Raw genomic sequence first — 14,770 nt, 5'->3', positions numbered from 1 at the left:
CTTCCCCTTTCCTAACGCTGGTGCTCACGCGCGTACTGGCGCTGGCTGGGAAGAAAAGCCCCGGGTGGCACTTGAGAAACACAGGAGATCGGCGTTTCCTTGAGAATTTTCAAGTTTCACATTTTTTAACAAGCAGTGTCGACACTCGTCGACGCTTTCCTTTTCAAATGCGGCTTCGAACCGCTGTTCTGCCTCCTTGCAGGGATTCCCTCCGGTCCTCTGAGTTCTCGATTTGTCTTGCTTTCCGACCCACGCGCTCGCCGCTTCTGGTCAACTTTCCCGCGTTACGCTTCCTTGGTTGGTTCGGCTCCTCGGCCTTCTTCACACCCTCCCATCCTCAAACACTCAAATCCCTTGCGCCCCAGCCGCCTCTTCATCCTCGTCTGAGCCTGTGTCCTTTTTCTCGCATTTCTCTCCGCCCCCGGCTTTTCGCCCTCCGAGTTTTGCTGCCTTCCCCGAATCCCCCTTTTGCGCTCTCGCGATCGCCACTCTCGTCTTTTTTCTTTCGTATCTCCTCTGGTTTCCCCGCGATCCTGTTTGTGCAGGGGCGCCTCTCGATCTTGCTTCTCGAGTGTTACGCCTTTCTCCTTCAATTTCTCGGATGCTGTCGGTCCCCGAGATGCGGCCCGAGTCTCCGCCGCGTCGGCCCTCGAGGCTTCCTCGCTCAGGTCCTCTGGGAGCTGCGGCGCTGAAGAGGGACGAGAAACAGTTCTCCCCGGACACGGCCGGCCTCGCCTCGCCGACAGCCGAAAAGAAGGAAAAAACCCAGAAGAAAGAGAACGAGGACGTCGAACCGATAAACGACTGGGGAATCGCCAAGACACACAGCCTTGAAACACAAGTAAGAAAGACCCACATTTCACACAGCCCTCTACCTGCATGCATAGCTGTACCTGCATGGATATTATATTTATATATGTATGTATGTATGCATGTGCACATGTGTATTCATTTGCGTACTACATATGTGCTGGTGCCCATCTGTCGATCAAAGTCTTTCGCATTGTGAAGCCCCTTCTCTTGGAGAGTCGAGGCGCGTCACTTCGTAGAGGACAGGCGGTAAAGAAATCAACTGAGAAAGTCCAGGCCTTTCACGCAAGTGCAAAAACGAACGCACATGCCAGCACCACACACTCGGCGCATGGGCGCAAATCAATCTCTGTGCGAGGCACAAACTCGCATTTCCAACATGGTGGAAGCCTTTAACTCGAAATGGACCGCGAACTGCACAAATATACACCCATTCATGCATATGTCTCATCTATATGTATATTTTTGTAAATATTTGCGGATGTCTGTGTCCCTATATATATTTGTGGGCATTCGCTCTTAACGAGTACAGATAGAACCACACCACCCCTAGCTGCACAGGGGCGAGGGAGAGTCACCTTCATTTCTCATACTCGTGAACGTCTCTCTCGATATATATATATATCTAAAGATTCTTACTCTATAAGCAATACGTGTGTGCGTGTCGAGCAGTTTGTCCCCCGTCTTCTACGCAGCCTAGATATATATTTATATAATATATATATATATATCCGCGCACCTGTGTCGATGCGCTCCACGTTTTTGCTGTCTGGGCAGCTGGAAGCTCTCACTGGAGAAGTCCGGGATTTGACGATTCGGGTCCAGGCCGAAGAGGAGATGAAAGACCTTCTCCACTCTCAGCTCAATGAAGCCTATGAGGTAGGGCGTCTCCGACTCCTCTCTCTTCTCTTTTTCTATCTTCCTCTCTTTTTCTATCTTCCTCTCTTTTTCTCCATTCGGCTTCTGCGCTGTCTCTGCTCTCTGTGCTCCCCGTGCATCCCGCTGTTCTCTCCAGGACTTCTTGCTTCTCTCTCTCTGTGTCCCTCTTTCCCCCTTTTCCCTTCTTCTCTGCCGCTGTGTCCTTCCCTGGTCGGCTGCGTCTCTTTCCGTTCTCGCTTCGCGGTGTGACCGCTCGTGCAAGGTCGATGGGTTTGTTTTCGCGATCTGGGATCCCTGTTTGGGACGTGCAGCAACTCGCTTACGCTCGATCCGAGCAGGGCGCTCGAGGCTTCGCTGGCACGCGGGCGGCGCGCGTGCGCGGCATGCGCGGCCCAAACTGCCCGCCTGCAGTGGAGTCGAGGTGAGAAATTGACAAGGGAAACCCACGGCGCCGGAACGGGGCTTCCCTCGTTCCTAGCCACTTCGCCTTCGTCTCATAAAGTGCTGTCTGTCCATCGTTCCCAGCGGCGTCGCATCGGCCAGCGTCGGTTGCCCCTATCTTCCGTCTCTGGCCTCGACTCTCTTCTCTTTCTCACCCGTTCATCTGCCTGTTTCCTTCTCCCTGATTTCTCTTCTCGTTCTGTCGGGCGTTCGTGGCTTCGTCTGCTGTCCGGCTTTGTCGAGCCTTTTTGTTTCTTTGCGTCTCTCGCCTTGTTCACCTGTAGCCTTTCCGTCTACTGCATATGCCGCGGTCTTGTGTTTTCGTTCTTCACCTCTCCCTTCACGGTCTCCTGCCGAGGGACGCGCGTTTGTCCTTCACATCGTTCGCTCCCGCCTGCTCGGTTTATTTTTGTCTGTGCACCGCATGTGCTTCGCCGTTGTCTTTGCGTCTCTTCTTTCCAGGTGGATGGAGCCGGAGCATCCCATCGCGTTGGCTGTGAGTGTCTAGACACCGCAGACGTCGCAGAAAGAAGCGCGGCGTCGAGAGCTGCGTGTCGGCAGAAAGCGCGACATTTCGAAGAACGGAAAGAACGCGAAAAGAGCGAGAAAGGAGAGCCGCGGAATGAAGAAAGAAGAGGGTTTTCCCCCGCCACCAGATGCTCCAATGTTTTTTACAGGTGTCCAGTTCAGTCACCGCTGCCACGCCTCGTGTCTTTTTGCTCTCTTGGTCTCTTTTCACAGACGATGAAGTCCCAGCAGGACATCGAGTTGCTCCTGGAGGAAGAACGTGCGCGCCGGCACACGATGATGGAGCAATACGAGAGACACTTGAAGTTGCTGCGGAACAACCACCAGAAGGAGAAGCTGGAGACGAAGAAGACCGTTCTGAGTCAAGTCGAGTTTCTCATCAAGTGAGTTTGAGAACACAAAGAACAGCATGTGGGGAGGGCGGGGGCGGCGAACAAAAACGAGACACCTGTTGAGGTCGAAGCATATGAGGAAACCGAAACAGGAAAAACCTTTGTTTTGTTTTTCTGCTGTTCCGGCGAGTGCCGCGTCTCGAGAGCGTTTTTTTCTCTGCTTTACGGGCTCTTTGGTCTGTTGGTGTCGTCCTGCTTGGCCAGCCGCGCGTTTTTCTCCCTTTCGATCCACGTCCTCTTCACGCGGTGCGCCCCGCAGAAATCGCTGCTCTCTCTTGCACTTTTTCACCTTTCTACAGTTCTCACGCCATCCCTGGCCGTCCTTCCCGCACGCGGTTTTCATCTGCATGGGCTTGTATATGTACCGGGAGTTACGGGCATGTATGCCGATAATTAGACACATGTACATACACACAAGTAGATAGGCGCGTGTGACTATGGGATTTACACCTGGATCCAGGTTCACATGTACCGCGAAACCCTATCGGAGACAACTTTGATGCAAATCTGAAGGTGAGCGCGTGGAAAGGATCCAAAGGATCCCCGTCGGGATTTGCACACAAACAGTCAGGTGTCCTTCGACTTCCTTCGCACTTGCGCCTTTTCTGTTTGTCGCTTAGGAAGTACCGACGACTCGCTTCGGACGCCGTCGCGATGGCAAAGAGAGAACGCGCACGCGTGGCCGAAGAACGGAAGAAGGCGCGACAGTTGGCCGAGAACGCGTGCAAAAACTTCGAGGCCGATTTAAAGGGGCGAACGAAGGTAGGCTTCTGAAGAAGTACGATCGACGAGAAGAAACGTGCGAGATAAAAGGGAAAAACGTGTCACTGACCGTCTCCAACCTCAGTTGAATTCTGTGCGTTGCCACCACGCCCAGAGAATCATCGTCCCGCGAACCAACCGGCGACCCGCCCGTTTTTCTCCATGTCGATCTGTGTATTGAAATATGTGCATTCGTCGCCGTTAACACCCACATGCACATCCATATAAATTATACACGTAGGAATATTTTTCCGTCCCCTCACTCAACATATGCATATATCTGTCGTCTATCTATATCTATCTATATTTATATCTATATATATGTATATGCATGTATATCTATCTGCATATACGTGCTTATGTCCGAATGCTGGGGTTGATAGGTAGGCTGAGAGGAAGACAGGAAAGAAAGGATATCAGGAGATGCTCAGACACTTTCGGAAACAGAGAGATAGACTGGATGTGCGGAAGGCACTGTGAGACCCCGCTTTCTTTGCCTCTCGGCATGCGCAAAACAACATCTTCCGACTTGAAGCGGCTGTTGTGCTTGCCAAGATCCTTCTCGCTTTCTCGTCGCCGGTGGCCGGATTTGAAACGCTCTCGAAACGCGCTTTGGATGGATGCCTCTATACACTACGTGATACAGTATGGCGACATGCGAAAATGCGTTCCCTGCTTTGTCTTGATGTTCTTTTCCTTGATTCTTTTTCTCATTGATTCCCTGTTTGTCGTAGACCGCTCTCGAGCAGTATCGCAAGCTCGTCCAGGAGGCGCACACGGCCGCGAAGCAGGAACGCGAGGAACTTCACAACAAATGGTATCTTTTTCAAAAGAGAAAAGAGAAGTGACAGAGTGCATGCGCCTCTGCGAAGGAAAGAATGCTCGGTCAGCATAACGAGGGAGATCGATTTATACATATATATATGTATATACAGATAGATAGACAGATAGGGAAACCTCGGGGAAAGATTCATTTCACTAGATATAACAATATAGATAGGAATGTGGATTCATATATATATATATATGCATGGATCTGTGGTAAGCGAGAGAGGGGAAACTGTGTTTCAGACAAAAACAGAGGAAGGATCCTAGAGTTTCGGATGTTTTGTTTAAGAAGCATACCTGATCGGGGGAAAGTCTTTCCTGTGACAGCATTCGGCAAACCCCTGCGCGATGGGACTGAACCATACTCATAAATATATAACCATGCATACAAATATGTATATTTTCATATGTGCTTGTATGTCTTTGTTTTTGTGTCTTACGTCGGCACTGTTTTCCTTCTTTTGATCTGTGTAGCAAGGAGCTCCAGGAGACAGTTGACAACGAGAGGCGAGAATTCGACACACTGATCGTGCGAGTGAGGCTTGTGACGTTTTTTTTCGGAGGTTCTTTCTTTTCGCTTGTTTGCCTCTTTCGACTTCGCAACATTGACTGCTTTATCGCCTAACCTGCCGTGTGTCTTCTTTTTTCCCTCAAAAAGACGCAACGCCTTCCTGATCTGTCTCGCGTCTGTGCCTTCCCTAGCTTGCGCATTTCGTTGCGTTTCTCGATTCCTGGTTTTGTCTCTTTTGAACTTGTTTCTTCCTTTGAATGCCTCATGTCGGTTGCGCGCCTTTCGGATTCGTCTTCTCGCAATGCCCGGCGCTCCTTCCCCTGTCGGGGTTTCGTTTTCCAGGAGGCAGAAGCGAAGATGGCGAAGTTCCGCGCGAGCTACGCCCGCGTCAAGCAGCAGGTGGAAGAAGAGCGCCGGCGTTACGGGATGATGATGCAGGAAATTGCGAGACGCGTAAGCGAATGCGGAACCAACCGGGCACAGACGAGGCACAGAGAGCAAAGAGCAAAGAGAGAATCGACTTAGAGCGGTTCGGAGGGTGTTTTTTCATCTCTCTCCCGCGTGGTTCCGAGAGAACTGCGACGCGTAGAATCCAGCGAATGCTCGCCAGGACACTGGGGTGTATGCACAGCCGGTGACGCGACAGAGGCCGGTCTCGCGATGGAAATTGAGAGGCCTTTTGCAAAGACTGCATGCCGAGAAGGGAACGGGGTGTATCTGTGTTTCTCTGTTTAGGTCGAGCGGGAATGCGCTGAGTACGAGGAGTTTGTTATCAGCGCGATGAAGGAGCTTCTCGACAGCAAAGGCGTCGACATGACTGAGGCGGCGATCCGAGACTATTTTCAGAAGAAACGCGAAGAACTGCGTGCTGAGGACAAGGTAAACTGAAACCGAGTGCTCAGAAACTCAACTTTCCGGAGAAAAACACTCTCTCCGCGCGTCTTCCTGGGGTGTGCTGCGCCTTCTGCTTCGACTGTACACGAAATGAAAGCCCCTCCAGAGGACTGGGTATGCAGCTGCGGAAGGCTGAAAGCAGGAGAGAGAGGAAGTCGTCGCAGGCGAGAACCGTTCTCTTTTTTCTCCAATGCATGCTCACCATGAGGCGGGACCAGTCGCCCCGCTGCGGTGGCAGCTGTAGACTTCAGTTCAAAAAACGCAGCGAAGAAGGGGAAAAGGATAAGGGGAAACGAGAAGTGAGGAACCTGACAAAAGAGCGGAGCCTGCCGCGCGTGCCGACTTCTGTGGGGGAAACGGAGAGGGTCAAATTTCGCATTCGAAGCGGTTTCTGAGAGACACTCGGGGCGAGGGAGGATCCGCGGGCTCGCTGGAGAGATAATGTGAGACAGCAGAGCGACGCATCCCCTTGTTATGAAGCTTTGCTTTTCAGTGAAATGCGTAGGGTGAAGCAACTGATCAGGTAGACGAGAGGCAATAGCTCAGGTGAGGTCGCGTAGTGCGTGGGGCAAGCATCCGAGTTGCCGTTGTCGCTTTTCGTTCGAAGACGGCACAGCCTGCCTTTCTCTCCCCGTCACGTTTTCCCGTTGGATTCTGCTTGTTTCGGCGCTTCTCCGCTCTCAGGGCGACTCCGTGGCCTCAGCGGGACTGCTCACCGTCAAGTATTGCTTTCAAGCCGCCGCCCCCGAGTCTCTCAAATGAAGAAGTTCCTCTCCAACAACTCCCCGAATCTACGTGGCACCAAAGATCCAAAATACACTGGTCCCTATCTTACGCCTACCTCCACATATACGCCTCTATACGTGTCCATACACTTGCGTGCACATACATGTATTTGCATGCATGCGGGAGTATATCCATATATATATATATATATGCATTTATATGTATATGCATGCGTGTATGGATTTAAGTGCAGGGAGTTTGGGTGTAGGCGCTGGCGATTGGGACAGAAGCTTCGTGCATGTGCATGCGTTGTCTGCATGCATATTTCCCGTGCTTTTTTGTGGACAGCGGGCACCTGCAGCGTCACTCATACGTACGCGCTCTCACAAAGGCTCCTCGAGTCGATATGCCGGAAAAGAGTTGCAGGTTTCTGCGCATGTAACGATGCGTATTTGGTGTTTGCATGCATGTTCTTGAAAGTTATACGCTATACTTGTGTGTGGAGCCGAAGTCGAGCCGGTTCATGGAGACGCCTGCAGGTGTCGGAGAGAAACTGGGAAAATCTCTTTTGGTTTACAAGATTGTGTAAAGAACCGTTCCCCCCAGCGTGGCCAATAGGAAGAGCAGAGTGCAGATGCGACACAGGAGCGTGTCTCTTCGATGCGGCAGAGAGACGGAGCACCGGGAAATTGCTGCTGCTTCCAAGTATCTCTACTCTCTTCTCCTGAGAACGTTAAAAAAGGGGGAACGATAGGAATGGGAAAGAAGCGGGCGTTCCTCCTCCCTCGTGAATTCCCTGCGGTCATGAGGCCGAAGCCTCTCGTGGCATAGGGAGCGAAAAAAGCTTCGCCTGTGGCAACGCCTTTCCCTCTATCTCGCCCTGCCCGCCCCTCTCTCCCCTTGTTCGCTCTTCGCTCTCATCTTGTTCTCTAATTCCCGTCGTCCTCTCTCCGTACACGCTGCTTGCCTCTCCTTATACACTTCTTGCTTCTCCTCGCTTCTTGGTCTCTCCGTATACTCTTCTTGGTCCCTCCCTGATTCGGTTCTTGTCTTCTCCCTTGTTCCCTTCGTGGCCTCTATACTTGTTCTCTCTTCGTTTCTTCCTCTGTATGCGCTGTCTCTCCCCGCTTTCGGAAGGCTGCGCCCGTTGCCTCTCCACCCGCGCTGAGACTCCCAAATCGAGAAGAGAATGGAAAGGGGACAGACACCTTTGCGCCGAGGCGAGCGCTGCCTCCCTCCGGGATCTTTCAAGGAGACCCTGGCAAGGGAATGGTCCGAATCTCGAGTTGTGCTGCGAGAGAACGGTGGAGAGGGTTTTAAGTCTTCCCGATCTGAGAGCGTTTGCCAATCACTCTTCCGTACGCAAACGCCCCTCGTTCTCTCTTACACTGGTACAGCACCTGCAGAGATATGCGTGTCCAACTATCTACGCATGCCTATGCATATTCGCACACACGCATAAATGTATCTACCTAAAAAGAGGTACATATATAGTGAGGCGAATCGTAGGAACTGAGGCCGAGGGCTCTGTAGCCGTCTCTCGCTTTTTCCCTGTCCCCTCGGCCTCCGCCAGCTAACCGTCTTGGCAGGCGCGTCTTCGCCTCCTCGCACCTCTCTACAAGCCTCCAAAGCTGATATCCTTTCTCTGTGCTCGGCCACCCTCTCTCGGGACAAAAAACCAACTTTGATAGCATGCACGTGTCCCCGTGGTGAGACGACACTTGTGCGGTTCTCCGCGCAGGCGGTCTCTTTTAGTGTCCACCTCTCTAGAGGCGTCTCTGGAGAGGCGCGACCAGCTGCAGCTTGCACATGAAGAGAGGACCGAATCCCGCGGGGGCGTCAGGCAGCATGATCGCGCCGCGTTCTCGCGTCTCGAGGATCCACAGCGGAGGACGGTCACCGGCGTTTTCCCCGCCCTCGTCTTCAGATCGTTTCTCTCGCGTTGATGTGTCAGAAGGACCGGAAGATTCGACGCGTCCCGGCGACGGATGCCGCGAGTGCGGAGACACCGCGACCGGGAGGCTTCTCCCCCCGGAAGTCTCGTGTGTCTCCGTAGTCTCCTTCGCCGCTTCGACCGGAGCAGAGTGAGGAAGCACGGCAACACGAGAAAAGCCCGAGGCAGAAGCGGGACGGACAGGGTCGACTAGGAGTGGGATTTCTTTGACGCTGCCTCCACAGCTTTTGAGGAGTTTTTCGACGACCTGAGAAGAGCGAGGACAGCAGGCGCGCCGGGGGAGGAAGGACATGGACGGTGAAAGGGACAGACCCCGGAGAGGAAAGGGAAGAACCGCCACGGGGCCAGACGCGTCAGAGAGAGACGAAACGACTGACCAAACAATCTCCAACCGCGCGATGGAACCCGGGCCGACATGACGCTGTGTGCTCAGCGCTTGTGCCCAAATTCGGTTCTTCACCGAAGTCGAACGGACAGCAAACCACGAGGTCAAAGCAGTGCCCGGTGAGGAATCTCACGAGCGTCATAGACGGGCAAGCGTTTCTCGCATGCTTTTATTTGTTCCCGTTCACTGCCATCCTTGCTTCTCACAAGCAGGCGACAAGTGGGAGATTCAGACCTCTCTCGCCAGAGACAGTACGACCGCGGCAAGGCTGCCTGAGGAGGCGCGTCTCCGTTTAGAGGCCTCGGCACCTTTCAACTCGATTAGGCTGGAGACTCCCCGAGTCGCGCGCGCGCTCTTCTCGGAAATAGCGCTTCTCAGACCGGACGCGTTTGCAGTGGAAAGAGCATGCGTCACGTCTCAGTGTCGAGCCTCGAACGCGACAGCGCCTCTGGGTCCTCGCGTGCTGCCGCGTTGCTCTCACCTTTTCATTCTCCACCTCAGACAGAGCACAGGTGCTGTACAGCAGAACGCCGCCGACCCGGAGAAGGCCCAGCGCGCCCTTCAGAAGTTGCAGTTGCCGCTCAGCATGCGTTTTAGGCACCCCTGAAGACAGGCGAATCACGGGAAACGCGAATCAAAACCGCACGCAACTTTCACGTCTCTCGCCGGGGCAGACGCGCGCCACTGGCTCTCGAGGAAGCCGCGCAGCTGTGGAGTTTCCACTCTGACTGATATCTTGGAGCAGCCTTTGCAACTCTCTGTGGATTTCTCTCTATTGTAAAGATATGTTGGGGGATGCTCTAAATTCATTGGTATTGACACGGTCTTCGCCTGACTCAAGTATCTGCTTTGTTGTGTTCTTGGCTAAGCCTTTGTGCTGGACGGCGGTGGCGAGATCCGATTCGTCGCGTGCCTCCCCGTGGGAGTGTCGAAACAACTGGTGAGCCTCTTTCGGGACCTCCCTCCCCGCCCTCTCCTCTGTGAATCGTGTCAGGCTCGTCGTAGGGTAGACCGCGTGTGTTCTCATGCAGCACTCGTCTGTTCAAAAAAACGGTTTCACGCTCGCTGGCAGCCTGCAGGCGAAGACTTCCAGGAACTACTGGACCTCCTTCTGTGAGCGAAAAAGCGTCTTCAATAGTGAAACGAACAAACTTATCTAACTCGCGTCTTGGCAAGGAAGATCCGAATCGAAAGCACGCTACACGTCGAGGCTTCTTACCCGATGCCCACGAGGCGAGTGCTGACCGTCCCTGCTTCAGCAGATGCCGATCTGACGAGCACGGAGCGTCCACGAGGATCTTGTCGAATGGCCGAAAGCGTTCTACAGACAAAATGCAGACGAAGGAATTCTGTGGAGGCAGAGCAAAAGAGACGGATTTGCACGATTTGCAGCACCGGGGAAGGGCGTGGACGGCCACGGCAGACCACGCCTCACGAGGACGCACGGCTGTTGGCGACTCGCCGCTTCCTCAGATGGTTGGAAGACGATGGCAGGCCTCAAGAGTTTTTCCGTCCTTTCAGGACGAAGGTTAACGCTGAAAGCCGGGGCAGCAGCCGCACGAGGCCACGGATGCGCCTCCAAAACACCTCAGAAACCGTTTTCCCTCTGGGATGCTGAGGTGGAGAAGACCAACGTCGCGTGCGTCCTCTGCGAGGCCCATGGACGCAGGACCTTGACCGTACACTCCAGTGTCTCCGTGGGGGGAACACACAGAGGCAAGCGGCCGACAGCGCCTTTGCTGGGCTTCTCGGTCGAACGCGCAAACTGCTCCGGTCGACTGTATGTACACCCACGGCCGAGCCCAAACATCAGACGCAGGGCGCGAAAGATGCTTCTGTTGACCTCTTTTCACGGCGAATAGTGCCTGCAACTCTACGCGAGTTCGTGCTGCTAGGCAGGGAGACGGTGTGAACTGCGTCACCGAGGTGACTCTCCAGAGGGGCTGCAGAGAAAGGCCGCTCTTCGAAAAACGTCTTACCGTATGAGCCTCCCTTGGTGCCGCTTGCACACGTGACTTGGACCAGCCGCCTAAGAGACGCACATTGCGCCCAGGACAACGGACAGGAAAGGATGTGTGCCCACGTCGCCTCGCGCAAAACGATTCTTCCCAACTCCCGCGTGTCAGGCACCTTGATCCTGGATCTTCCAACACGGAAGGATGTACCTGTTTACACCTATACTTACATACATATATATATATATATATATATATATACAACGGCGTATATATACATATATATATATACAACGGCGTATATATATATATATATATATATATACATATACGCGCCTCTCGAGTGTTTTTACTTGCACATGAGCATGCTCGTGGCAGTATATGGATATCACTGCGAAATATATTTCTACATATTTTGTATAAATATACGTGTTTGCGTACTTGTGTGAGGCGCGTGACGGCGGGAGTGACATGTGTATCTGCATTCGGCATGCAGCGGCAGAAGTGTTTCCTTCCTGTCCGCGGGCAGACCCACTGGCGCTTACTTGTTGAAGATTTCCGGTGGCAGAAACGTGTGCAGCACTTTCTGGAGTCTGGCGGGAAGAAAGAGACCAAACAGAAACGCGAGGTGGACGCGTGCCCGGTCCTCAGGCCGGCCTGGTGCACACTACGGAGGCATGTTTTTTCTTCAGCGGTTTGTCGCACTGTCTTCTTCTTCTCTACCTTTCCATTCGGGGCCGACTCGCCTCGTTGCAGACGAGCAATCCAGCGTCGCGGGATTTCTGCTTCTGGGATGGCGGGACGCTTCCGCTGACGGGGGGAGACGAAGTGGAAGAGAAGAGCATACTCGCGAGGACGAGCGACTTGCCGCCGGGTGCCTGAATGCGACGGCAAACACGACGACAGCGAAGGGAAAAGGAGAGAAGACTCTGGGGGGAAATCTTGAAAGGCAAAAGGGGAACGCCACATCCACAGAGGCGAGCGGACGCGTGTGCGGATTTTTCTCCCAAGAAGATGCAAAAGGAACAAAAGGGAGGAGAAAAGCGTCCAGACGACGACACGGGAAACGTCACTCTCCGATGACGGCGATAGAACTTACCGCGCAGAGGTCGAGGATCCTGTCTCCAGGAGATACGCGTAGAGTGCACGCCGCAAAGGCAGAAGCTCCGTCTGATGAGAAAAGAGCCCGAGAAGAGAGAGAGAGACGCAAGCGACAGGAAGAGGAAGGAAACGGGGACAGAACTGAGGGGAAGGGAGGAAGAGGAGAACGAGGAAACAGATCATTTCTTGTCGTCTCTGCCCCATGTGCTTGTCCAGCTTCGTTCCCTCTCCCTGTTGGGATTCATGTAGATTTCACGAGAGACAGATCAGCAGTGGCCCAACAGGTCGTGACGCTCCGTCGCATCGGCTCAGAGTTCAGCATGCGATACACCCCTTCGCAGACAGGACGCCTTCAGTCGAGACACGAGAATGGAGCTTCACGAGAAAGGGGGATCAGGGGTGCTCGTTGCAAATGGCCCAACAAAACAACAAGTAACGTATAGAAAGTGGTAAAGGGGCGACGCTTGAAAATTTGCAGAACTCGACTTCGACAGCTGTTCGAGCGCTTGAGAGATGCCGGGGATCTCGAGGAAAGCGGCGGACTTACCCAGATAGTAGACTTTTTCCTTCTCCAGAGTTTCCAGCAGTGCTGTTTCCTGAGCGCTCCTCTCACGATCCCTCGTCACTGTCGAGAAGCCCGACGAGGATGTCGGAGTGGAGGCGGCGCAAGGAGAGGGCGAACACGAGCGAGCTACCGAAGAGGAACCTGTGGAACACGCCACCGAGGACGGCGAAGGTCCGGACGGCGACGGAGAAGAGAGGGAAGCATCAGCCGAGGAGGCGACAGCGCAGGCAGCCTTGATGGAGGGCTCTGCCGTAGGAGAGGAAGACGGGGGAACTGGAGGGAGAGGATGACAAGAGGCGCGGGATTCGCCCGGTCTCGACTGCTCAGATTGATCTTCGTCAACTGCGTCGAGCGACTTCTCTTCTCCGCCTTTCCCGTTTCGCGGTACAAGGAAAACATTCGGAGACGGCAATCCACTTGTTCGAAGGTGGAGAAACTCTAGCAACTCCTCCCGAACCTCTTGCGAAAACGCAGGTGGGTTTCCCTGAAAGTGCAGAGGTCGATTTGCACAGGCGTTCCGCTCTGTCCCTTCTGACGTCCCGCAGGAACGGTTCTCGCCTCCGCCGACTCGTGCATCTTTTCTATCCTCGCTGCTTGCGGTGTATGTACACCTCAGGTCTTCCCGCTTGTGCGAGTCGGGCGGAACCGAGGCGGCCGGGGTTTGTCGGTGGCAGGTTTCTCCTTCCGCAGAAGCCACGAAGGCGGCGAAACGCCCTTCACCGGCTAGGGCCTGGAGGAGGCGGTTCCAGCGCGCAGAGCCGTACTGGTGCTCGTGAAACGCTGACCAGCCGGAGGCGCCTCGGAGGACCACGCCGGAGCTAGCCCCTGCAGTGGGCCGTTTTGCTGGTCGGCGAGAAGACATTTTTCTGTAACTTGGAAATCGCAGTGCAGCGCAGATTTCTGGAGAGATGCGGAGAGACTTGTCGAAGCCGTGAATGTGGGCGAAAGAGTAAGGGAACAAGGAGGCAAAGCTCTTTGAAACGGAAAAGGTAGACGCGATGTGGCGTAGCTGGGACAGGAGTCGGCGGCATCTCGCGCATCAACGGAGTTGAGCAGGCGACGAGAAGAGGGTAAGTTGGAGACACAGGAGAACCTAAAGAGTCCATCGATGAACTTGAGAGAGGAACGGGACCGTTTTCAAGGTCCCGGGAATTTGTCCGTTCTGCGGAAGGAACTTCAAGGACGCCAAGTGTTTGGCAGATGCAGATTGTCATCGAGGCGAGGCGAGACAATCGATTGCATGCGCCGTCCTCGTGCATGTGAGCAGAGACTCGCATGCAGGGAAGGAAAGAGCCAGAAAGGGCCTTCCCTTAGCCAAAACACTGAACTCGTCACCTGATTTGGCAATGCAACGAAGTTCTAAGTTCAAATCATACATGCGGGTCCGGAGCAACAAGAAAGACAGAGGACTTGGGCGGACTTGGGCGGACTTGGGCGGACTTGGGCAGACTTGGCCAGGCAATTGTCGCATGTATTCGTGCAACGGCGGCGCACGAGACAGGAAAAGCCCTCCGGTCCTCGCGTCCTGCTTGCCAAATGAGACGCCACATACAGGAAACACTATCTCTTTGGATATCCGCGAGTCACCACGGTCGTGGATCTTCCGTCGATGCGGCGGAACTCAGCTGCGGAAGAGTGGCAAAGTGGCGGTGCTCGCTTCAAAGCTGGTGATCCCGTGACGCATGCGATGAACCAGTTGCGTTGTATCGACGACGGTGTCCAGAAAATGACCACACCAATACTTTTTGGTGGGCGCTTGTCAGTTCAGAAGCGTCAGACAAACGCCCGGATGTTCGGACTTCTACAGGAACTTGTTGCCAGTGTTTCGTTTGTGGACGATATGTGTTTTTGGAGCAAGTCACCACTTTTCACCGGCAGGCTTTAGCCACGAGAGTCAACCCTGAAAGTGGCCAGACCCTGTTCGCCGACACTTTGTTTCCAATCAAGCGTGTCGATTCGCATTCGCAAGCATGATACGCTCGGATATAACCGTAAAGCAATGCATTTGGCGCAGAAATATGACTTGTCGACGTCGTTGA

At 53.9% G+C, this 14,770-nt stretch overlaps 2 protein-coding genes across 2 annotated transcripts; one reads left to right on the top strand and one right to left on the bottom strand.

The window, feature by feature from the left end:
- Positions 1–601: 601 nt before the first annotated feature.
- Positions 602–6,807, top strand: NCLIV_005740 (conserved hypothetical protein; the record flags this gene model as incomplete). Its single annotated transcript, XM_003880084.1, has 11 exons — positions 602–841; positions 1,588–1,689; positions 2,001–2,110; positions 2,593–2,626; positions 2,872–3,041; positions 3,671–3,812; positions 4,547–4,629; positions 5,115–5,175; positions 5,494–5,604; positions 5,887–6,030; positions 6,730–6,807. 11 exons carry the CDS (start codon positions 602–604, stop codon positions 6,805–6,807), a joined length of 1,275 nt encoding a protein of 424 aa, XP_003880133.1.
- A 1,730-nt stretch (positions 6,808–8,537) lies between these two features.
- Positions 8,538–13,593, bottom strand: NCLIV_005730 (gk24670, related; the record flags this gene model as incomplete). Its single annotated transcript, XM_003880083.1, has 8 exons — positions 8,538–8,972; positions 9,592–9,713; positions 10,330–10,431; positions 11,090–11,139; positions 11,611–11,658; positions 11,789–11,943; positions 12,165–12,235; positions 12,714–13,593. The coding sequence occupies 8 exons, from the start codon at positions 13,591–13,593 to the stop codon at positions 8,538–8,540; spliced, it is 1,863 nt and encodes a 620-aa protein (XP_003880132.1).
- Between the last annotated feature and the right edge of the window lie 1,177 nt (positions 13,594–14,770).

This window comes from Neospora caninum, chromosome II, assembly GCF_000208865.1.
Source record: "Neospora caninum Liverpool complete genome, chromosome II".
In the NCBI taxonomy this organism is placed as follows: domain Eukaryota; phylum Apicomplexa; class Conoidasida; order Eucoccidiorida; family Sarcocystidae; genus Neospora; species Neospora caninum.
The sequence above is the reverse complement of the archived record's forward strand: the minus strand, read 5'-3'. Positions and strand labels throughout refer to the sequence as shown.